At 29.4% G+C, this 25041-nt stretch overlaps 3 protein-coding genes across 6 annotated transcripts in view; 2 read left to right on the top strand and 1 right to left on the bottom strand.

The window, feature by feature from the left end:
• LOC122628639 overlaps nt 1-25041 on the bottom strand; it is a 165351-nt gene that overhangs the window by 30324 nt on the left and 109986 nt on the right. For 2 of the 3 annotated variants that reach the window (XM_043811101.1, XM_043811103.1), the window contains 3 exons: nt 9378-9530; nt 6562-7656; nt 4646-4789 (listed from right to left, as the gene is read on the bottom strand). In XM_043811101.1, the coding sequence (XP_043667036.1) occupies nt 4646-4789; nt 6562-7429 (1012 nt within the window). In that variant the 5' untranslated portion in view covers nt 7430-7656; nt 9378-9530. Of the gene's footprint in view, nt 1-4645; nt 4790-6561; nt 7657-9377; nt 9531-9828; nt 10010-25041 lie in introns of those variants that run through there. The other variant, XM_043811102.1, reaches the window with a different exon arrangement.
• Nucleotides 13107-16396, top strand: LOC122628641 (arrestin domain-containing protein 17-like). Of its 2 annotated transcripts, none has more exons than XM_043811108.1 (8): nt 13107-13353; nt 14366-14521; nt 14617-14831; nt 14942-15127; nt 15230-15429; nt 15645-15913; nt 16011-16139; nt 16227-16396. In XM_043811108.1, the coding sequence occupies exons 1-8, from the start codon at nt 13239-13241 to the stop codon at nt 16238-16240; spliced, it is 1284 nt and encodes a 427-aa protein (XP_043667043.1). In that variant the 5' UTR covers nt 13107-13238; the 3' UTR covers nt 16241-16396. The 2 variants fall into 2 exon arrangements, with proteins under 2 accessions (XP_043667043.1, XP_043667044.1); XM_043811109.1 differs by having other exon boundaries at nt 14387-14521.
• Nucleotides 17783-21194, top strand: LOC122628642 (arrestin domain-containing protein 2-like). Its single transcript, XM_043811110.1, has 8 exons — nt 17783-18053; nt 19092-19229; nt 19322-19536; nt 19658-19843; nt 19925-20124; nt 20287-20558; nt 20668-20796; nt 20909-21194. Exons 1-8 carry the CDS (start codon nt 17939-17941, stop codon nt 20920-20922), a joined length of 1269 nt encoding a protein of 422 aa, XP_043667045.1. The 5' UTR covers nt 17783-17938; the 3' UTR covers nt 20923-21194.

The following is a 25041-nucleotide window of genomic DNA, read 5'->3' on the forward strand; positions in this document are numbered from 1 at the left end:
AAAGTAAAATAAATAAATAAATTTTAAATTATATATATATATATATATATCGTATATATAATTAATAATCTACGATACATTCTATCTATATGTACGTAAAGAGATTTATAAAAATATAATACTTAATAAAGTGATAATAGTTATAAATCATACGTATTTATAATATTTAATTTTATATTGATGATACTTTTACGATATCCGTATAATTAATTACATAAAGTAATTATCCGATCGTAATGTACTTTTATGGATTCGTTTAAAAATTTCTATAAACGATTTATTAATAAAATATTCTTTTGTAATGAATAAAACACGTTATCTATATTAACTACATATATAAGTCTTTATATAAACTCAAATCCTTCATTAAATGAACAATATTCTCGATAAGTTTTTGAAAGGTCGAGTATTAAGCCGAGTACTCCATGTGGAAGCTTATTTCTTAACTCGGGACATAAACTCAAATCAAATTATTCTCTCTTTGCTATGAACGAGCCACTTTTGAATTCAACGATAAACTTTTGTAAGTGGAGGCGCTTCCCTTTCAATTTGTTGGAAACTGACTACAGCAACTGTTATCTTTCCTTTGACAAAAAACGAAGTAATACTTGAATGAAAATTCGTATATCTGTCTGATATATATCTTTTTCTTCTTTCGTTTTCTTCTTTTTCGCGAATTAATTCTATAAAAAGAAAAAAAAAAAAAAAGAAAACATTTTCACACAAGATTAAGATATTGTTCATGAGATCATTCTATTTTTATCATTAAAAAAAAAAGTCGTAATTCAATAAAAATTCATTGTATCTATCTGATACGTATTAGAGATCAATGACATTTTCTTGTCTGAGGTTTCCTACGTTCCGATTCTACGAACTCAAAGTATATCTACCGAGATTGTCGTGTAACTGTGTGTGAAAACTGTCACACGATCGAATGCACTTATCTCAAATACATCACTGCGGTGGAACTCCCATGTATCTGATATCAAAGAAAATTCTATCGTAAATTCTCGTCAATTTCTATCCTTCGAGAGCATTAACTTTTGATCCTTCTGATCTTATATAAATATAATATACAAATGCAAAAGTATCTGTAATAAAATGAATTCATTTTCAGAATAAACAAAAAAAAAAAAAACTCATAAAGAGATTTTCACGAGTTTCGACATTTTCGTTTAAATAAGTAAATAGATTAATACGAATGATCGTTCTTCTCGATTTTTTCTCCTATTGTTGCTTTTTTCTTTTTTTTTACTTAATCTGTTCGTCAAACTTAAAAAAGATCTTTTTTCCTATCAAAACTACCTTTTCATTTGTAATTGTTCTAGCTTAAAATGAAGAAACGATTAATTATTTTTTGATAATGACTTGTTCAATCTTATCGTCAAATTATTTGAATAAATTATTTGAATATATAGATACATATGTAGATACACATGATTACTGTAATCATCATTTTTCTTCTACATCTTTTTTCTTCTCTTTCTATTTTCTTTCTTAACAACGACCGTAATACGAACGATTTTGAATGATTACTGCTTTTGTCCGTAATGGAGGTCGAAGTTTTTACTGTCTTTCGTTCTTCTCCCTCTCTCTATCTCTATCTCTCTCTTCCTTTCTTTATGTCTGTAAAAAATCTTACCTCGATGACAAATCTTACATTAGTAAAACTAGAATAAATAAATCTTAAAAAAAAAAAAGAACATATCTCACATCGTAAAACTTGAATGAATAGAATGAATAGATTATAGTAAATGAATAAATTTCAAAGCTTCAATCTCTTTTTGAAAATAATTTAAAAATTAAGTTTACTAAAGAATAAAGGGAACAATAAAGTCGTTGGCACATAACGTTATTAAGTACTGCCATTTTACATCAAACTACCTCCTAATTAGAATAGTCTATTTTTGCATGCTTCTTTATTTTAAAGAAGACAAGAAGAAGAATATTCTAAGGAGAAATAACAAAAGAAGAAAATGTCGTAAAAATGATAACCATCTTTCTCGAGTTTTTTAAGATCTTTTGTTAGTATCCTCGACGTTTCTACACGGAGAAAAAAAAAGAAAAAGGAGAGAGAGAGAGAGAGAGAGAGAGAGAGAGAGAAATAAAATGCCAAAATCGATTCAGCTCCAGTTTAGTGAAAATACACGTATACCGTGAGTCATGTAATATAAATAGTTCGAATAACTTTTAAATTATGCGTTTAATAAAAAATTGTTGTATATAAAAGTTGCATGATTTTCGAAAGTGTTATTGCATAGCGTATCAACTTTTTTTTTCTTTTTTATAGAAAATAATTTATAGAAAATAAACGACTGATAAACAGTAAAAAACCTTTAAAGCGAAAATTTATCGCCTTTAAAATTAATTATCGACAAAATATTTTATTTGTTTTCCTTTTTTCGAAAATTATCCCTTATATTACTGTCATTATATTTGACAAGTAATCCTACTTTATTGCGATTGCTTATTATTCAGTATCAGAGATATCAGAGAAAGGTGTTATCAATGAAGGAAATACTACTACCATCTTAGCAGTAGTAGATAAGAGACTATCGTAATAAAGTAGGATTAGTTGTGTTGACAAATACTGCAAAGTAAACTATATTGTCTTATTGAAATCTTTGATAACGCTCAATTCTAAAAACTTGAAATTAAACTGAAGTAAATTTTGAATAAATTAAATAATATATCTCCTTAGGTATTAGTTTTAAAATCAATAAAAGTAAATAAATTTGTCATTTATTCTAATTTAATTGTTATCGTTTAATCCTGTCGTAAAAAGTATAACATCCTATCTAAGAAAACAAAACTTGATTTGTAGATTTCTTAAACGCTTCGAAATAAAGTAAAAACAATTTTTCAATTTTTAAAATATATATATTTTCTTTTTTCATCTTGCACTAAGTCATTATCGAACGTTTTACTTTTATTATATACACAAAGACAAGTATATAATTAAAAGATTACTCATAATGGCGAAACCACTTAATTTTCAATTTACATGGGAATACGTAAGATATTAGATATTTCAATATATATAAAAGATTTTTTAAAAGTTCCTTTTACTTTATACGTTTTAAAGAAATAAGTAAGAACGTGTCTTACAAGGTTCTTCCATTCTTTCTCTTTCAGAGAGATAGTACAACGTTTTACAAAAGACGTAAAGTATTATGCGAAACGCGTTGCCTCTGCAAACAGTGGCTATAAAGGATTACACAATTTGCTTTTCGTCCGTCCGTCGAGAAACGTCGATCTAAGTCCATTACGTTTTTCGGTACACGTCTACTATACAAAGAAAAGAGTTAAACAAATAAAAAATTTGCTAATGTAGTCGTAATCCCTATGGTAAAGTATAATTTATAACAAATTAAAACGTTATTCAATTTAAAAATAAAATCAAAATAAAAATAAAAAATATATATATATATATTTTAATAAAACTATAACAGATTAAACATATAAATTAAAGATACAAATAAAACAAAAATTACATCTTGACGATCAATTAATCATTCGTTTAAATATGGAAACTTATTTACCATTGCATAAAAATAAAAACGTTTAACAAAATATATAATTGATATATTTAGAAAGGAGAAAGAGCTTTGTACGTTTGCTCGTGGTAACCACAATACCCTTGATAACTTGGAAAGCTCGTATCTCATTCTGGTTCTATGCAAGCAACTCAGTATTCTAGTTGCTGAACATGTTCAGCGTTTCAACCGCTACGGAGAAGCAATAACGCTTAAGTTTTTATCGTTCTCGATTCTATCCACGATATAGCTTCGATCTTTTCTTTATACTCTCCATTACCGTTAATGTTCCGTGCTATCTTTTTTTTTTTTTTCAAGGTTTCTATTTTTTTCTCTCTTTTTTTCCCCTCAGTAAGTCCTTTTATTTTCTACGAATAAACGATCGATATATTTCAAAATGGAAATTTTCGATAAATAACATAGTATTATATTCAATGTAATCTATTCACGATGTGTGTACATCCATACATTCATCCCGATGTAGAATATCGATAAACTTTTATCTACGTTCGGATGATCTCGCGCTAATTACCACTTTCATTAACCATCTCTATTCGCTGTCTACATTGTTGCATTTTATTCTATTTGTGAATGCACGTTCGAATATATACAATTTCGAAACCGATAAAAAAGACATTGCCTCGAAAAAAATTATTAGAGGTTTATGTTACGTAAAAAATTAATCTTGAAGAGCTTCGTTTATAGTTGATCTTACTTTTCAAACGTTTTACAAGGTCCGTATAATGACTGAATGAAAATGAAAAGAAAAGAAAAAGAAACAAAGAAAGAACAAAACAATCTTCGCAATCACTTTCACACACACACACACACACACACACATATATATATATATACACATGTAGTTACAGTATTTTAACTCGTTTCGCTCTAATATATTAGATACGACAGCTAATACACATTAACGTTAATACGTTAATAATTTTGTTCACGTTTTTCAAAACAGAAAAGATATTATTTCATATTTCAACAATAGAATCGATGAAGTCGTTTCTATAAATTTTTAATATGTTAAAACGTTAAAATCGATGAAGGAAACTCGAACGGAGAAATAAAGAGACATGTATTAGATTAAATTAGATAGTACATACCTGGTAATTCGAGGAAATTAGAAGTTCTTCGTTGTCGGACACGTGGATGAGCATTGAAATTCAATGGACCAACATCCTCGTTGCTAATATTCGATACGTTCGAACATTGACTATCGCGAGAGCCACGGCGCGACGCCAGGTAAGCTGCAACATCGGAGAATTTCATCAAAATGCCAATGATCAAAGGGATTGCCGAAGCAGCGATAACCAGTATCGCGGTGTGTAACCACGTTTCTGCGTTTCCCTGTTCCTACTGTACATTATATTCTCGTATGCATAGGTAAATAATGCTTATACGTTGATATATAGAGTAACCGCAAATATTCATCATCACTAGTGACACTGAGTTTAAATCGACCATGTGTTCGACCATATATGTATGTGTGTACGTGTCTATACACATATTAACCAAACTCAATTATCGTATTATCTAATTACTTGAATTAAAATATACATGAAAATAATCATTTAAATATCCCTTATTTCTTAACGACTCTCTAGAACGCTACGTAATCAAAATTATATACTCATATTATATCTTTAACGTGTAAACCTTGTTTGTAAACTTTCGTCGACGCGATATTAATTTTTATTTCATGTTAGATGTTTCGTGTTTCTTAAGTTAATATTGTAGTACGATATGACATCGTTATATCGTTGATAGTTTTACATCACTCGTTTCGAAATTATAGAATTTCTTTCTTTTTCTGTTTTCATTTTTTTTTTTTTAACATTACAAGAAATTGTATTATACAAGGTTAATATTGTTAGAATGTTTAAACTTGAAGTTTAGCTAAGAGTCTTTTAGAAAAATTAATTTTCATAACAAAGGCTTAGGAAACAAGAAAATCATGTTCTAACCCCAAGGGCAAGCTTTTATGCTTTCAATCACGAACTTTCTTAATCCTTGGCTTTTCGGATACAGAAAATAGGAAGGATTCGGAATTAAATGTGTAAGCTGGTCATTGAGATATAGAGACTAACTGAAATCATTTCTATGTATTTTTGATATCTTGCATGAAAAGATATATTAACATTAGAAGAATTGAAAATATGAAAAAACTCTCATTAAAACTACCACACATAGACGTGTATCTTTTGAATAAAATACTGTATAATCATTTCGAAACGAGCTACTTAAAGAGAAATAAAAAAAAAGAAAATTGAAAAACAAATGAAAAATTAATAAAAATAAAATACTTCATTAAAAATAAATTACTTCATTTAATGATGATTCCAACGATTTAATTATAAATAAAAAAAAATAATGTTATAGCCAAAAGAAGGAATAAAAAGACAAAAAAAAAAGAAATGATAAACAACGCATAAAAGACGCGAAGAAAGTATAATATCTGGCAACAAGAAATCCTTTTATTGTTGGTCTTGAAATCTCTCTTGGATTCAATCTCGCTTGTAAAGACCACCGCGAAAAGCAATTATCGGCAGTTTGGCTTTTCGAGCTTTTATGTGTACCTAACAACGGCGTAGGAGCGAGTGGTTGTTCCGCTTATCTTCATTACATGAGCACACGCCTAACTAAACAAAGTTCAAAAAAGAGACCATTTACCTTTCACCCTTCGATCGTCCTTTTATTGACATTTGACGAATACGAATTCGAACGACTTTACGTAACTTTATTTATCGTCTATACGCTTCACACAAGTAGAACATTTTTAAGACGACGTAAACTATTTTACTACAAGTCCGATGCTATCGAGAGCTAATCAAATTGTCTTTATTAATCGTTATCGACGATCTAACGTCTAACGATTTGTTGCATACGACACATACGATAAGCATTTATATCGAATCATAAACGAACAGGTCGTTAAAAAGAGATATATGATATATCAGTACGATTAATATTTCGAAAGGTTAAGAAAGTATAATAATAATATAAAAATAATAATTTTTACCTAGTCCACCCTTCATGGATCCTCGTCTTCTCGGACTAGACAATAAAGTGACTTCGGTTTCAGCATCACCGATCTCCGTAAGATCACTGGTCGATCTTCTCGCCATGTTTTTCTCTTTTTTGTCATTTCCGGTGGTATCAACAGAAGTTCCTTCGCAACACCGAGTAGCCTCGTTCAAACATCCTTGGCTACGATTCAAGTAGCCACCCATCTTACTCGCGCGAGTTTTCTCGTTCATCGAACAATTTCGATCAACGTTCTCGTCTTGAGTACCAAAGCTTCCATCCTTACATCTCAATTCAGAATCCGTGTGTTTGGGACTGTCATGAGACGACGACGATGTTGGAGTCACTATTGTCGGTGATATTGGACTTTTTGGTCCGCCCAAACCAAAAGACGAATTTCTTCGACGGTCGACCATATTCGGACTTTTCGGTACAAAATTCGAAGTAGTTGCCGTTCTATTGGCAGATATAATCGTATTATTACTCGACGATGATATCAAATTTTTATCACAGAATTTAAATATCGGTGATTTCCTTCCGGACGAATGAAGCGTAGTATCGCTGCTGTTAGGACTTTTCTGATTTTTATTTATTGAATAATAAGATGGACTTCGCGAGGAGCCACGTTGTTGTTCGGTATCCATGTTACGTGCGAACGTGTCAAAGTCGAAATTCGTGTTCGGTGTTTCCGGATAATATTCAGCTGGGAATTCAAAAACTAGAGGAGTACTCGGTGTCTTCGTAACCGACAACTGACTAGGACTTCTTTGTCCTGAGATCGGGATACGCGGCAACTGAGGCAGCTGACGTGGACTCCTTGGGGATTTCGAATGGATCGATGATTCTGGACTATTCGTTGCCATTTTTTCTGCGACTTGTCTGTATATATTTTTCGTTTCTTTATTATTCCTTCTTCTATCTTTCGTAAATAATTTCGTCCTTAGATTTACTCTCCTTTCTTGATCCTTAACATGAAAATTTTTTTTTTATTGTATCTCCTTGTTTTCCTTTCAACGATTCCTCTTCCGATAGTCCTCGTCGTTGTCCTTGTCGTCGTCCTCGTCGTCCTCGATAATAACAAACTCGATTTCTACGAATACGAATTTCTATTACTATGATGTTTTTATAATTCTCTTTCTCTGTCTTTCTTCTCTTTCTCTTTCTTTCTCAAGTGTCATATCAAATATTCTTTATACCAATTCACAATCCAATTTACTTAACACTCCACGTGTTTATTTTATAAAGTAATTGCGAAAGAGAGCGATCCAGTAATTATAAAAATCGTCAAATACTCTAGACATACAAACGACGTTTCAAAGAAAACTCATCGAGCCTCGATAATGCGAAAATACAAGTCATTGTTTCTTTCAACGAGTCTAATGCAAAAGGGATGGGTATACATTACGCTGGTTTCTATTACTTTGCATGATAATGTGAAAGAAAACCCACCCTTCGTTGAGAAAGTGAGAAAGAGAGAAAGGAGATCTTTTGAAATGAATGTTCGAGACTTATGGAAGGTGAAATATACGAGAGAAAGCTCTTTTGGGACACCGATACGAAGGACAATGGAAAATATGCTTCGAAATTGATTTACCCAGTGATGATATCAGAAACTTTACGAGTTTAACAAAATTTACACGATAACGGTCTCCAACGGTGCATTATAGTTTATTGATTATTTATCGATTACACGTAATTTTTGTAACGAAATATAAAAGAACGTAAACAATTTAAAAAGAACAGAAAAGAAAAAGAAAATATCGTCTAGTTGTTTAGTCAATTACCAGAGCATATGCTCTGAACGATAGTTCGTCGAAAACTAAGCATGACGCTACGCTTTCAATAATATAAATTCGAGATAAACAAGATCGGTGTAAACAAACGAATGAAAAGTCTTCTATCGAAAGACGTATACGAGATCACCGCCTACGAAGAACTATTGAGTACTTTGGTACTTGTTATAATTACATTTTTCTATATAATATAATTACAATGTCCCCGAAACAACTGCGTAATGTTTTAAGTTTGGATATCAACAAATCAAAACAATACAAAAGAATACAAGAAAGTTCGTATAAATGTATGTCCTATTTGACTTTGTTTTCGTCTTATAACAGACTTGACTTTCAACAAATGTTGTTTGTTTACTTTCATAAGAGATGTTCGAAATGATCTGAATCAATACATTCAGACAAATTCTGAACCCAAGCCTAAAGACGTTTTATCAGTGACTATCTTTATAAATGACTTACTCTTTTCATATATCCAGATGTTGCTCGGATTTGCTGGAAATTCCCTTTAATTCTTTCAATTCAGTTTCATCTATCTAACGAGAAAATTATTTGCTATACGTAATATTCGCTATAATACGGAAACAAAATTACGAAGGATATATTTCCAGACGAACATTTTTTGTTTTGTTTATTGTTTAAATACATTCATTAGAAATGAGTCATAAAATATTTTCCACTTATCTTCGAACAACACGTATGTATCATGAAATATTATTCAGACTCGTTTCACTATTTATTCTAGTTTAACATTTTACGTTTTAGACGGGGTATTTCGTAACGGGCCATTTGTAAAATATAACAATGATATATGTGCATGTGTGTGTGTGCGTGTAAAACAATGATTATTTAACGCAGGAAATCTAACATATACGTAACAAAAATTACATTTACGTACATACGCATGTACGTAACATAAGATACACATAAAATATTCCCAAAAGGAGCTTCGCAAGGACGATGAAAAAAAGAACAAGAAATTCAATCAAATAAAATCTATGTACATATATCGTAAACTTACCGAATATGCTGTGCACCGACCAACCAACTAGTTAACCTGTTGATCGTGGAGACACCCAAGACTGCACCGGTAATTCATGTCTACTTCGTTTAACCCCGTCAAACGGAAATAATTTCGTAGGAAACGAAGAAGGATGATCTCTCTACTTGGTATCTAGAAAATGAGAAAGAAAAAAAAAATAAAACGAAACGAACGGAAAACAAGATACACGAAAAGAAGAAAAAAAGCGAAGAGAAAAATCATGGAAAGTAAAAACCAAAAAGGAACAACAAGAACAAAGAGGAGGAGGAGAAAAGTAAAGAAAAGAAAAAGAAAAGAACAGAAAAAGGAAAGAAAAGAAAAGTGGAAAATAGGAGGAGAAATGAAGAAAAAAATTCAGAGAAAAAGGAAGAAGAGGGAGGAAGAGGGATGATAAAGATAACGTATCGAGAAGCGAACTCTCGATATTTACTAGTATCGAATCGAGATGTATAGAACACGAGAGAAAGCGTGACTACCTGCCTCGTCGATGGCCCGCACGCTACTGAGGGGGTAGAACGCGTATATAAGTCACCCTCACTCTCTACCTCATCGCATCCCTACCTCTCTCTCTTTCTATCTATCTATCTGTCTATCTCTCTCTCTCTCTCTCTCTCTCTGTGTGTGTGTGTGTTTCTCTTTCTCTCTCTCTTTCTCTCTCGTTCTCATTGCTTGTATACCTTTCTCGGATTCATTTCAAACTACCAACTTTTTTGTTTTGTTTTTGTACCTTTTTTTTCCTTTTTCTTCCATTCGACCTGTTACGACCTGTTTCATCCCAAATAATTCGAACCTACAGGATGACTGTCCACAAATTACATATGTTCTCTATCTCTCTCTTATTCTACGCACTAAAAACACACAAGATTCATTTCTCTTTCGTACGTAATTTTGATATATTTTGAAATATGAATAAGAAACAGATTAAATAAAATAAATATGTTTTCGATCAAGTGTCGATTTCTCGATCACGTATATCGTCAAGTATTTCTTTTAAGAATATATTGAACGAAAATTATGATTTTTATGCGATACGAAACGAAAAAGTGAATTATTAAGATCGTACTCTTAATTTACGAGTAACAAAGAAAACAGGATTAAATCTGAAAGATTTGTTTCATTAATATTTATTATAATTAGTATTAATATTATTAATACTAATTCCAATGAATTTAAAAAAGTGTCAGTAATTAGAAAGAAAGTCATAAAAAATACATACGCGCGCGCGCGCACACGTACGGAGTAACGTTTATTAAAGATTGAAAGTTATTTTATGATTTAGCTAAGAATTAAGATCTAGCTAAAATCTAACTAAGATCTAACTAAGATCAATGAAGATAATCGCATGTTGGATTCTCGAAGTTATTTTTGGTTGCAATATCGAACGAGAAATGTTAATAAGTCTATAATTAATCGTATGTACCGTGATAATTTAAATCGATGCTCGACATAATCGAGATATAATAAAAGAAAATAGACCTATAAATCGAACGAAGTAATCATAACTTCGAAAATGCGAAGTTAAAGTATTTACTTATTCACTTACGTGCTCTCTAAAAGCTTTTACACGCTCATCGACGTAAGACGTAAGACGTAAAACATGAGAATTTCATTTTTACAAAATTTTCCATAGCTAAAACTTATGCTGTTTTCTTGTCGTGAAAAAATCTTTAAGGAAATATAGTTGACTCTGATCAGTGGATTTCTTTACATATATTACGTCAAAACGTGTGTAAAGGACTCAATACTCGTTTGTTACTTAATCCAATGTGAAATCAAACGAAGAACATTAAAGTAAAAAAAAAAAAAAATATTTCTGAAAGAGAAGAGAATGCAAAGTGCTACTTAATCGGATAAGTGGATCACGTGGATAATGTAATCGACAAACGATAACCAATATTCGTGAACGAGCAAAAAGAATTCAAAAGATCGGAAAGAGAGAGAGAGAAGTTAGAAGGATATGATGGACGAGATAAAGAAAATTTGCGACAAAGTGAAAGAGATGAAAGAGAAAGAGAGAGAAAGAAGTATGAGTGAGAAAGCAAGGATCTTTAAGAGAGAAAGATGATTTTTTGAGGAAAATCTTTTTAACAATTTCATTATGTTTTCCTTAATATGTTTACAAGATTGAAAATGACTAAAATTTTTTTAATAAACTTGTAAAGGTTAATGTACGAACTTTTCAGAGAATAGTAAATGTAAAATTCGAATAAACTATTTTTTCAGTGTTTAATTCCCGCGAAAACTATTTAATTGCGAAAGAAGAACGACTACGAATGTAACCGCATTAACGAAAAATACAACATAAAACTAGATAAAACTCGGGAGGAAGAGTTATTTATTTTCTTTTCGTTCGAAGTTGGAAAAGATAGAAGTTCCAAAGCAAATTGAAATAACATATTAATCTGTTTTTATCATTAAACTTCGTCCAAAAATAGTATCTTCGATGAGTTCTTGAATATGATGGAATTGACGAACGATTTAATTAAGTACTTATCCTGAGCGCAAAAGAATTTCTTTTTTCTTTTTATTTATAAATCTTGAGTCTATTTAAAAACCCAGATAGCTTTTTAAAGCTCTATAATACAGTTTTTTAATTAGGAAGAAACATATATATGTATATTTTTTTATCCTCGCGATACTACTTCCATCTCTTCGTACATTTTCGAAACATTAACTAATCCTCCCGGTTCGTTTGATAAAACGTTAAATAGATAAACGTTGCTAGAGTTAAAATGGTAAACAAACGTTGCTATTTATTACAAAGTAACTCAGGAATATATCGAATAAAATAGTATATCTAAAGTTTCTATGAATTTCTAGCGGTATCAGAAAATAGAAATAGTAAAACATGCAATAGATAGACATTCGATAACGATATGTCTTATCTACTGACAATTCGAACTATTCATATTGTGAAAATAAAAATGAAAAAAGAAAATTAGTAATAATAATAACAATAATAATAATAATAATAATAATAATAATAATAATAATAATAATAATAAAAAGATCGAAAACATAAGTATGAATAACAAATAATTGGATCAAATACTGTTTTAACATATTAATAATGATTTCTTAAAGGATAACTCTTATCTATCGATAACGTGAAATTATCACTATTCGCATTACCGTTGACATTACTGTCCCTTTTGTAAGATTACACTTTCTGGACAGTTCATCTCTTTCTGCATTATATAACATTTCAGATGATTAAATGCGTTTCAATGTACATATACGTTTCATGTACGTGTATTACTAGTAACTGACTTATCACTCATCTAGCAAAACAATATCATACGATAAGTATAATACAGTATCATACGTTAACAGTATTAATACGAAATATATTTAATCATCTTTAAAACGTCGATAAAGGGCTAGAATTTGAAATGAAAAATACATCGAACGTCATGGAAAATATAAATATTCGTTATAATTTGTTAATATTTAATATATTTGAAATTATATTTAAATGTCAAGATCCATAGTATTAAATTTCATTTAAATCGATATATCGATTCGTAGTCCCACAGAACGTTAACATTAAAATATTATAAAATATTGACTATTATAAAAAAGATTATAAACTCTTTATTATTTTTAATTGGTTAGAAAATAAAGGAAGTAAAAGAATGCTTGACAGATAGATGAATAAATAACGAGAGTGGGGGTAGATAGCCAAGGTTTCAACATCAATAAGAGTAGACATTCTGTTAGTCGCAGTAGCGATCTTCGTCGGACAAGTCCGTGAGTCTACTTTACTCGATAATCAATTAGAAGAATTTTACAAGTATTCTTTTTTCGGAATCGACGTTTTATTAATCGTTAAGAGTAAAAATGTCACCAAGAACATTTATTGTTAAATACGATCGACCTAATGCTACTTACGTACCAGGAGAAAATATAACCGGTTGTGTTATCATCATATTGAACGAGAGCAAAAGTGTTCGAGGTAAAAATATCTTTCAAAATTAACAAACGCGTGTCTAATTTTAAATAAGTACGAATAAAGAAAGGAAACGATTATCTATCGATCTTTTCGTTCTTTCGTTCTATATATATATATAGCTACAAAAAACATCTGCTATTTAGAAAATCTATGAGAGATGAAGACATTTGTGCGCGAGCGTATATGCGTGTCCTGTGTGTAAGTGTGTTTAAACAACGAGGAATAAAGACGTCAAATAATTTTTCTTTCCAAGAAAATAATTATATATAATGTCGACTTTTATCGATCGTATAATTCATCGATTTTTCAATTCATGCTATTACATGACATTGTATTTTGTGAACACGTAAAAAAATTTTACCGGCACAGAACGATATAAAAGTTATTATACGATATACAACAACAATTGTATTAAATAAATAATAAATATGTTATTAATTTTTTGCATCTAGGAAATTTTTAGTTGATACGTATCGTTCTAAATGATTGAAACGGTATCTAATCAATTTTTTAAACTGTTATCGATAACATTTTTATTCAAAAAGAAAAAAGTGCTCTGAAATAATAATTCCAATATTCGTTATCAATATAAAGAGAAATCGGAGATAAATAGAAGCGTTAGCGTGACAGAAAAAATGATCCACCTTCTCTTATCGTAGCATGCTGAAATGGAATTACTATCACAAGAATCTTTTACACGTAAAATGAAAGCCGCTGTTAAAGTTGCAAAAAATAATTATAAACAATTTACAGATATATTTTTATTCGAGTAATCAGTCAAATTTTAATCTATGCAATTTTTTAAAGTAAATCGAACAGAACAATACAACAGTACATCTCTTATTTATCATCTATTGTAATGATCAATTTTATCAATAGAGACAATAATAATAATATTAATAATCGACAATTAAAATTATCATCGTCATTTTATTATTATACAAAAAAAAAATTTTTCTTTAAATATAAATATCGACGAATAATATTAAAAAAAAAGAAACGAATCAATTTACAGATTTAAAAATATATTTCAAAGGATTAGCAAGTGTTCATTGGACGACAACACGAACGGAAAATGATATAAACGGAAAACCCGTGACAGTAACCGATCATCATCATGCTACTGAAAAATATTTCAGCATAGAACAATCTTTGTTAAGAAGATCGCCCGGTACGCATAAGTTAATCCTAATAAATATAAAATTGTTCGAATGAAGAAAAAAAAATAAGATTTAAATTTATTAAGGATTCTCCTTTGAAATACAGAAAACGACAGAGTGGAACTTCCGGAAGGACAAAGCGAATATTATTTTTCTTTTCAATTGCCAATGAACATACCGTGTAGTTTTGAACATGAAGTTGGATATATTCGTTATACTGCAAAAGCAATCGTCGATATACCATGGAGATTCGATTGGTGGACAAAAACAGCATTCACCGTTGTCGCTCCGTTCGATTTAAATTCAATTTCGCATCAATGTGTAAGTTATCCTTTTTTTATTATTTTTTATTTATTTTTTTTTTTTTTAAGAAGAAATAGAAAGACAGAAAAAAATATAAATGGAATATAAAAATCTCATTTTCGTTTAAGATGGGAATCGACGACGAGACGTCGAAAGATTACTGTTGTTGTTGTATCAATAAAGGGTCAATACACGTTCGAATAAAAGTTCCAAGTTTAGGATACGTTCCAGGACAATTTATAATGACAGAAGTGATATCAGATGTAAAATCGTCGAGCATTAATGTAACGAAAATTACTACGAAATTAGAAGAAGTAATTACTTTCTAATCATTTTTCAAATATGTACATATGTATATATATATATATGTATATGCAAACGTTCATAATCCTATAACTATATAAGCAGATTTGTAGGTAATTACATTTTATGCGCACGGCTCGACAAAAAGAGAAGAAATTACGATACAAAAGAATCAAGACGACGGACCAATCGGAATACATCATCAAACAAATCTCAAACTTTATGTTCCACCTATTCCACCATCTAATTTAGACAATTGCAGTATCATTCAATTGAAATATCGTCTACATATACACGTTCATGTTAGTGGCATGTGAGTCCAAAACAATATCTTGTTCGTTTCTTCTTCTATTTTCAAATTTTTTAACGCGTTACGCGTCTCACAGTAAAACGAAAACAAACGAACAAACGATATAAAAATAACATAAACCTAAAGTGACCAGCTTTGTAGTCGGCACGAACGCGTAGCGTGTTAAATATAATTCTACAAGTGTTTCTAGCAATCGATTATCTTATTTTACTCAACAGGCATAAAAAGATCGATAAAAAATATCCGATATTCATTGGAACAATACCTTTATTTTCTTCGTCATGGACACCATGGACACAAACAAATGATACTCAACCATCGGCACCAATAATTGACCAAGAACCATCAGTGTCCATTCCGATGCCTATATCAATACCTGGGTTTGTTGAACCATCAGGAAAAATAACTAATTTACCAAGTATACCTCAACCTAATTTCAACGAGTCCCAAACACCAAATCCATCACTACCAATAGGATGGAATATGCGTGAGTAGAAAACACTTTGATTTTTCGAACTAACTTATAAAATAAACTAGCTTTTAAAATAAATAATTTACATTATTTTTTTTTTTGTTCTTTGTAGCACCCCCTTCTTACGAAGAATGCATGCAAAAAGCTAATAATATCAAGGACGATGATGATTCGAATTCTGTTTATGGCGCAGATCAGCCATTTGCACCGAGATATCCAGTTTTTAATTTTATGTTTCCTCGTAAGTCTATACACACATACGCAATATGTTCCAATTTTTATTATTTTTTATTTGTACTGTGATTATCGAATTATCGTATCTTTTCAGATCCACCTAAATAAATAATGTTATGTTATATTCGTAAATTGAATAAAAACGAATATTGAAATTCAAGTATCAATTGAAACCCAAGATTAAAATTACTTTATTTCAACGTTGTATTTACGTCCAGATATATGTATGAAGTTTAAATAAAAAAGAACATTTTTTTAAAACAATTATATAAACTTGATTATTATAAATTATTATTTAATTATCAATATTGGTAGAGTACATATTAACACAAGTATTACAAATATCTTAAATGAATGTTAAATAATCGTAGGTATTGTTTATTCTAATCTGCGAATACGAAATAAGAGAGCTGCAATGTTTACTATTTAAGATTTATTTATCGTTATTATTAGCATAGTAGTAGCAGCAATAGTAATAATATAAATTGACTAAAATATATAGATATAAAATATATATGAAAAGACTAGTCTCTGCAAGAAAATTACGAAGAAGAAATAATTTTGAAAATTCTATCTCGTAGATAATACAAAAACGATGTTGTGATTTTTATCAAAATAATATGTAATATATACATGCAAAAAGAATAAAATAATTAATTATGTTCATATACGTTTATAAAATAAAATAAAATAAAATAAAAAAATGGAAGCAAATGAAATCCATCCAGCCTCGAACCCACGACTCCTGAATTAGAAACTTAGATATTTGTCATTCTACTGAACAATCTTTCTTGTGAAAATTCTAATATATTTCTAATGTATAAATTATAAAGGAAATTATACATTTTTTTTTAATTTAACGATATCAATGGCTGAACAAATAATTCCTTATTTTTATCATAAAATCCAAATGTTTATAGCTCATTAAAATGAACCTGAATGAATTGAATGAACCGTAGCTTTTCCCTCTAATTCATCACGAAACACGTTTCCCTGCGTTTACAATGAATTAGAAAATTTCTATATTAGTTTAAGTACGCAAACCAGCAGGCAATATTTTGTGAATCATCTAATTCACAAAAACAAAGCGCATTCAGCACACCATTCATGTTTCTGGCAAAATCACATTGTACAAGGTACTTAACATCTTCTTAATATCTGTAGTCGCGAAGTTCAAAGGGCATCGCCAATATACTTTCTTTTTTTCATGAAACTTTGTCCCAAAAAAATATCGAAAACAGAGTTTACATCACAAGCATAATTCTCGAGCGACTTTGATAAAGCACGTCTCCATTTTTGTGCATAAATTATTCTCGAAGAGTCATGCCATTTCTTGACGCGATTTCTTTTTCTTTCTTCTTTTTTTTTCTTTTTTTTTTTTTTTCAATGAAAATAAAGTTTATTGAAAAATTCGATAAGATCATGTCCTTATTTAAACCTTCAATCTCCAAGATGTGACTTTGTTAATAAAGATTGATAAAGAATTACGTCTTTACTTATTATTGACGTAAACCATTAAAAAAAGCAGGGGTGATCAACACCATTTAACTTATCAGAAAATGAGATGTTTAAACACTTAACAGACATTTGGTTGAATCGATTCGAGTAACCAAAGTGGGGAGACTGATAGCCTTACAAAGAGTTTACGTGCGGATAGTTTATTAGTCACCAAAGCGATCTTCATCTGGTAGCTTCGGGCAAATTATTTTTGTTCTGTTTTAGCAGAAAATCATTTCGAGAAACTTACACGTTTATTCATTTTACTTCTCTTTTTATCAACGTTCATCGATCGTACATACAATAAAAATGTCTCCGAGCATGTTCTTCATTAAATACGATCGATCTAATGCAACTTACTTCCCGGGTGAAAATATAACCGGTTGTGTGATCGTCGTATTGAGCGAGAAAAAAAGTGTTCAAGGTAAAAAAGAGAAAAAAAAGAAACCTTTTTCAAGATCAATGAAACGCGCGTGTTATTTATAAAATATACGAATAAGATGATAAAACGGAGATATCTATATAAAAAAAAAAAAAAAAAAAAAAAAAAAAAAAAAAAAAAAAAAAAAAAAAAAAACAGATTCTTCTATTTTGAATTCTGTAACAGAGTGACCGAACATGTGCTTGTACACGTGTATGTGTGTATATGTGTGTGTTTCTATGGTGAGAAAGAGAGAGAAAGAAAATTAATAATTAATTTTCAATTAATTTCTTTTATAAGAAAGTACAATGTATAGAAAAGTAACATTGACTTTTATCGATCGTATTATTTATCAATTTCTAAATTCATTATATTAGATGATATTCTATATTTGTGAACGATTGAAAAAATTTTACTGACATTGAATGATATAATATTATTATACGATATAGCAAAACACTAAACAAATAATGAATGCATTATGAATTTCCTATATGTATTTAAATATTGCACTGATATATTATCCTGAAAGATCGAAATGTAATCTGATCAATTCTCTAAACTTTAATCGATCATCTTGTTATATTTTTTCCCTTTCAGAGATCACTAAGATATAATTATTTCAAATTTCTTTATCTATGTAAAATAAAATCATAGGAGATAAAGAGAAGCATGAGCGTGATAACGAAAATGACTCATCATTTTATCGAAACGTATTCGGATAAAATGATCAGAAGAAACATTAACATATAAAATGTTAATTACTTACGAGTAGTAATTATCTATGATTCAGAAATATACTTTAAAAATACGAGTAACGATATACTTTTCTATCTATGTAATATTTTAAATGAATGAAAACGTATAGTCATCGTTTATTATTAACCATTTATTATTGGTACAATCTACTGTACCAATAAGATGAATAATATATAAATAAGCGACGTTTAAATTTAACATCATGAATCTTAACTCTTTCGAAAGAATTTCATTTAAATAAGAAACAAAATAAAAATGTTCACGAAACAAACGACGTTTCAGATTTAAAAGTATATTTCAAAGGAGAGGCTCATGTTCATTGGTCAACTGGAAGTGGAAATGATGCTACATTAACTGGTGATCACAATGCTACTGAAAAATATTTCAGTATAGAACAATCGCTGCTAAAAAGATCGTCAGGTAAGGATAAATTAATCTCAATAAAAATAAAAATTTTCAGACGAAACAAATGAGGTTTATTAAATTCATGAAGAATTTCGTTTGAAATATAGAGGACGAAAAAATTGAACTTCCGGAAGGACAGAGCGAATATTATTTTTCTTTTCAATTGCCAATGAACATACCATGCAGTTTTGAACATAAGATGGGATATATTCGTTATACTGCAAAAGCAATCGTCGATATACCATGGAGATTAAATTGGTGGACAAAATCTGCGTTCACCGTAATCACTCCGTTCGATTTAAATACCATTTCGTATCAATGCGTAAGTTATCCTTTCTTTTTATTTCTGTTTTTCTTTTTTCCTTCTAAATAAACAGAAAAAAAAGAAAAGAAAAGAGAAAAATACACAACAAATGAAATATAAAATCTCGTTTCTTTCTCAGGTTGGAATAGACGAAGAGACATCGAAAGATTTTTCTTGTTGTTGCTTAAACAAAGGCTCGATAAACGTTCGAATAAAGGTACCAACTTTAGGATACGTTCCAGGACAATTTATAACGACCGAAGTGATATCAGATATAAAATCGCCGAACGTTAACATAACCAAAATTTCAACGAAACTCGAAGAAGTAATTATTTTCCAATAATTTTTAATATGAATATATATAAGTTTACAATTTTATCCGTATATTGATCAACTAGATTTCTAGGAAATTATCTTTCACGCGCAAAGCTTCACAGAAAAAGCAGAAATCTTGTTACAAAAGAGCCAAGAAGATGGACCAATTGGAAAGCGTCATCATACTAATCTGAAACTTTATGTTCCACCTCTGCCACCATCTAATCTCGAACATTGTGGTATCATCGAATTGAAATATTGTCTACGTGTGAAAGTTCACGTCAATGGCATGTGAGTCTAAAATAATTTTCTTTTTTTATTCCTTAACACATTGCTCTTCGCACAAGGAAATAAAAAATAAATCGACGATACAAAAGCAAATGATCACTACGTCTTAAATAAAATCCTACGAATGTTTCTAACTATCGATCGTCGTCTTATTTTATTTAACAGGCATACAAAGATCGATAAAAAATATCCGATATTAATTGGAACAATACCTCTATTTTCTTCACCATATACATCATGGATTCAAGTTGACGATACTCAGCCAACAGCACCGATAATTGATCACGAACCATCAGAGTCTATTGCCATAAAACCTATGCCTATATCAATATCTGGTTTTGCTGAACCACCAAGTAGTGTAACCGATTTATCAGGAATTACTCAGCCTAATTTCAACGAGTTCCAATTAACAAATCAATCAATAGGACGGAACATGCGTGAGTCGAAATAATCTATGATTTTAGAAATAAATTTTGTCGAACTTTTGAAGCTAAACAATTTATTTCGTTTTCTTCGCATTGTTTTTTTTTTTTTTTTTTTTTTTAGCACCTCCTTCTTATGAAAAATGTATGCAAAAAGCTGATAATATCAAGGACAATGATGATACTAATTTCGTTCATGGTGCAGATCAACCATTTGCCCCAAGATATCCAGTTTTCAATTTTAGGAATCCTTGTAAGTATACAAACGCGCGCGCACTCAAAGTTTCTATTTTTTATTTTGTTGTTTTCTTTTCTTTCTTTTTTGGCTGAACTCCGATTAATGTATACTATCGTTATCTTTTCAGATCAACTCAATTAAATAATCTCAGATTAAATTCTAGGATTAAATTACTGGCCGTATACACTAGCATATATGAAATATCTTAAATAAAATGATGATAAATCAAAATGGAAATACAGAGTCTATCTCGTATAATCTATTCTCAACATTTGAATCATGATTATTGTCTGTAATAAATCTTTTTGTTACATGTCAATATCTCTATATTTATCATTCCTTATAATAATCACTAATTATGTATATATGTATCTTTATGTATCCTCTGAATAATAACTTGCATACGTACAAACGAAAATTGTTATTATTTCAAATTTCAATTCGATTATTGAAATATTCCTTAGAGAACGCAAATGTACGTTTTTTATTATTATTAATTACGGAATTAATTGCTTCTTTGAAAAGAAAGGAAAGAAAAAAAAATTGTAATGTACTTAGAGAAATTTTTTTTATATCGCAATATTATCGCGAAACATAGCAATGATAATTTATTCTTTAGAAATATATATAAAATTATTTTTTGAACGTCAAGTAGTTTGTTTCAAGATACCTATATATTATAAAACCTTAACGAAAGATATTTCGGAAAAAATTCGATAAATCTATCTATACATACTTATCTAAATCATTTAACAATAAAAGGTTACGAAAGATTGATTATTACAAAGAAAAAAAAAGAAAAGAAAAGAAAAGAAAAGAAAAGAAAAAAAAAGAAGAAAAAAAGACGAGAGAAAAAAAAGAGATTCTTAATTGATTCTTATTTATAACCAAAAGATGTGAGAATTGTATTATAGAAAGAGTAGAGCGATCAATTTAATTAACATATGTTGAATCATTTCGAATGAGGAAATATTAAAGGTCAACAGGCTAACAACGTGAAAAGAACCTGTTACGTGAAGATAATCTGTTAGTCGTCTAAATGATCTTCATTTGGCAATTCCTTGCAAATTATTTTTGCTCACTTCAATCAATTCAAAAAATTTGCACAAGCTTCTTTCTTCGGGATCAACGTTCCGTAATCGTGAACAATAAAAATGCCTCCAAGGATATTTGTTATCAAATATGATCGAGCTGATGCGACTTACTTGTCAGGAGAATATATAACCGGTTATGTGATTATCGAATCGAATGGGAAAAAACATATTCGAGGTAAAAAGATATTTCATTATCGGTGAAACACGTGTTATTTCTAAGATATACGAATAACATTAAAAAACAAAGATCTTCATCGAATCATCATTTCAATCATTTTTTTTTTCTTTTTTTGATTCGAAATGATGATTTAGATATAAATAAAAAAAAATCTGCGATTTTGAAACTCTCTGAAAGAGCGAAAAATTAGCGAGTGTGCATAGATTCGTATACGTGCGTGCGTGCGTGTGTTTATAAAACGAGAAAGAGATAAAGAAAATTTGTAATCGTCAAATAAAGAATTATAAGAAATAACATATAGAAAAGACTTATCGATCGTATAATTTATCGATTTTTTAATTCACATTATTAGATGATATCGTTCTCTATAAGCACGTGAAACAATATTACCGACATTGAATAATATAAAATTATTATACAATATATAAAAATTAATAAGTAACAAATGCATTAATTAAGTAACGATTGCACCGTCAATATTTGCTATATTTATCAATCATTGCAATCTTATCTTAAAAGATCAAAATACTATCTAATGAATGTTTTAAACTTCAATTGACCATCTCGTTGTATTTTTTCGAATAAGTTTACTTTGAAATAATAATTCTGATATTCGTTATACTCAGTGTTTCATTTTAAATGATGCATTCAAATATTTCTGATCTTATTGATTTTATAAATTAAAAGAAAAAAAAATGTTTCATATAAAGTTTTTTAGAGATTTTCACAGAGAAATGCAGTATTTATTGCAGCTTTTGCAGCATAGACGATGCTGTTATCAAAATACGGAAGTCATAACAATCTATTTTTAATCGGAAATCGATATTTTAAACCGAAGAAAAATAGTAGAAAAATACGTATCCGAGGAGAGCATTTCAAACAATGAAACTTTTCTCCGATATCTCATCGAGTTATAGCACCTTGAAATTTAACAGACTGTGTAATCGCAATAACACGATCAATTTTCCTCTATAAACGTCTGATAAACGAAGAATTTGTTAATCAATTTTTGTTTTCGTTTACCTATTTATTAAGATACATTTGTTCATACATTTTAAAAATTGTAATCATGTGGAAATATTAAGGAAAGGATCAACATTGACATTAATCAAAAGGAACATTATTGCGATTATAAAGTTCGTTAAACATCAAGGCACTTTAACTCGATGAAATATCGACAAAAGGATAACACTGTAAATACTCATTGAATTCTTATGGATATTCCCAATAAATTTTCTTTTCTATTTTTAAAAATTTCCATGACTTTCATATATCGACATTAGAGCTATCTATGAAATAGCTGCAATAAATATTACGATTATTTTTCTTGCCATACTTTTTAAAACGAGACACTTGGTATAAAACCAAATCGAAGATAAAGTAAACGTGATAGTAAAAATAATCCTTCTATCGTAAATAGAGAATAGCATGACGGAATGAAACGAACAAAAGAAACGATTACACGTAAAATGTTAATTATATTTTAATAAAAAAAAGTAATTATATATGAATTAATATGAATATACTTTTAATTGGATTCTTTCTTATCTACATAATTTTTAATGTAAATCGAACAGTTTAATTACCGTTTATTTCATTAATCATTTATTGTTACAATTTATTTTATCGATGAAAATGATAATATAAATGATCGATCTACAAAATTAACATCGTGAATTTTACTCTCGCGATATTTTATTTAAATAAAAAACAAAATTAATTTACCCACGTTATTATATCCAAATAAAGAAAACGAATTTCAGATTTAAAAATACATTTTAAAGGAAAAGCTAATGTTCATTGCACGACAACGTGGATAGGACAAGATATAAATGGAAATGATCACTACATTGTCACTAAAAAGTATTTCAGTATAGAACAATCTCTGTTTAAAAAAATCGTCTGGTAAACGTAAACCAATCTTAATAGATATAAAGTTGTTCCAATGAAAAAAAAGAAAATAAGGTTTAAATTTACTAAAAATACTCGTTTGAAATAGAGAGAATGACAAAGTGGTATTTCCTGATGGACTGAGCAAATATCATTTTTCTTTTTGATTGCCAAAAAATATACCATGTAGTTTTCAACACAAAATTGGATATATTCGTTATACAACAAAAGCAATGGTCGATATACCATCGAAATTGAATTGGAAAACAAAATCTGCGTTCATTGTTGTCACACCGTTCGATTTGAATACGGTTTCGCATCGATGTGTAAACTATTTTTTTCTTTTTTTAACTAACAGAAAAAAAAATAAAAGAAAAATATAAAAACGAGATATAAAATCTCGTTTCCGTTTCAGATTGGAATAAACGAAGAGATATCGAAAAATTTTTCGTTTTGTTACTTTGATAAAGGTCCGAATAAAGAAATCAAATTCAAGATACGTTCCAGGACAATCTATAATGGTCGAAGTATTCACAATTCTAAAATCATCGAGCTATAATGTAACAAGAATTTATACGGAACTAGAAGTAATTATTTTCTAATCATTTTCAATAGATCTGTATATATACATGTAAATTTAAAATCCTAATGATATATAATGAACAACCGGTTTCGTAGAAAATTATCCTTCACGCGAAAGGCCTCACGACAAAAGAAAACAATCATGATACAAAAAGACCAAGTCGAAGTAGCAATTAGGACGCATCATCAAACAAAACTGAAACTTCATGTTCCATCACTGCCACCTTCTAATTTGCAACATTGTGGTATTATTGAATTAAAATATGGTCTACTTGTAAATGTTCGTATCAGTGAGTTACATGAGTCTAAAACAATTTTCATTTCTTCTTTCCATTTTTTAACACGTCTCATAGGATACATTAAAATAAAAACAAATTAACTAAATTAAATAGAGAAATAATGGATTAAACGAGGACCATTGATCATATGAACATGCAACATACTAAAGATAATTATATACAATAGATGATCAAACGGTGTATCATAAAAATATTTCTTTGATGAATGATAACATTT

Source organism: Vespula pensylvanica, chromosome 4 (assembly GCF_014466175.1).
Source record: "Vespula pensylvanica isolate Volc-1 chromosome 4, ASM1446617v1, whole genome shotgun sequence".
In the NCBI taxonomy this organism is placed as follows: Eukaryota; Metazoa; Arthropoda; class Insecta; order Hymenoptera; family Vespidae; genus Vespula; species Vespula pensylvanica.

Bases quoted from the DNA above. Each gene is read 5' to 3' on its own strand.
- LOC122628641 (XM_043811108.1), top strand. From the start codon at position 13,239: ATGTCACCAAGAACATTTATTGTTAAATACGATCGACCTAATGCTACT. The intron at 13,354-14,365 runs GTAAAAATATCT...ATCAATTTACAG, and splicing joins CGAGAGCAAAAGTGTTCGAG to ATTTAAAAATATATTTCAAA. The intron at 15,430-15,644 runs GTGAGTCCAAAA...TTTACTCAACAG, and splicing joins CACGTTCATGTTAGTGGCAT to GCATAAAAAGATCGATAAAA.
- LOC122628642 (XM_043811110.1), top strand. From the start codon at position 17,939: ATGTCTCCGAGCATGTTCTTCATTAAATACGATCGATCTAATGCAACT. The intron at 18,054-19,091 runs GTAAAAAAGAGA...ACGACGTTTCAG, and splicing joins CGAGAAAAAAAGTGTTCAAG to ATTTAAAAGTATATTTCAAA. The intron at 20,559-20,667 runs GTGAGTCGAAAT...TTTTTTTTTTAG, and splicing joins ATCAATAGGACGGAACATGC to CACCTCCTTCTTATGAAAAA.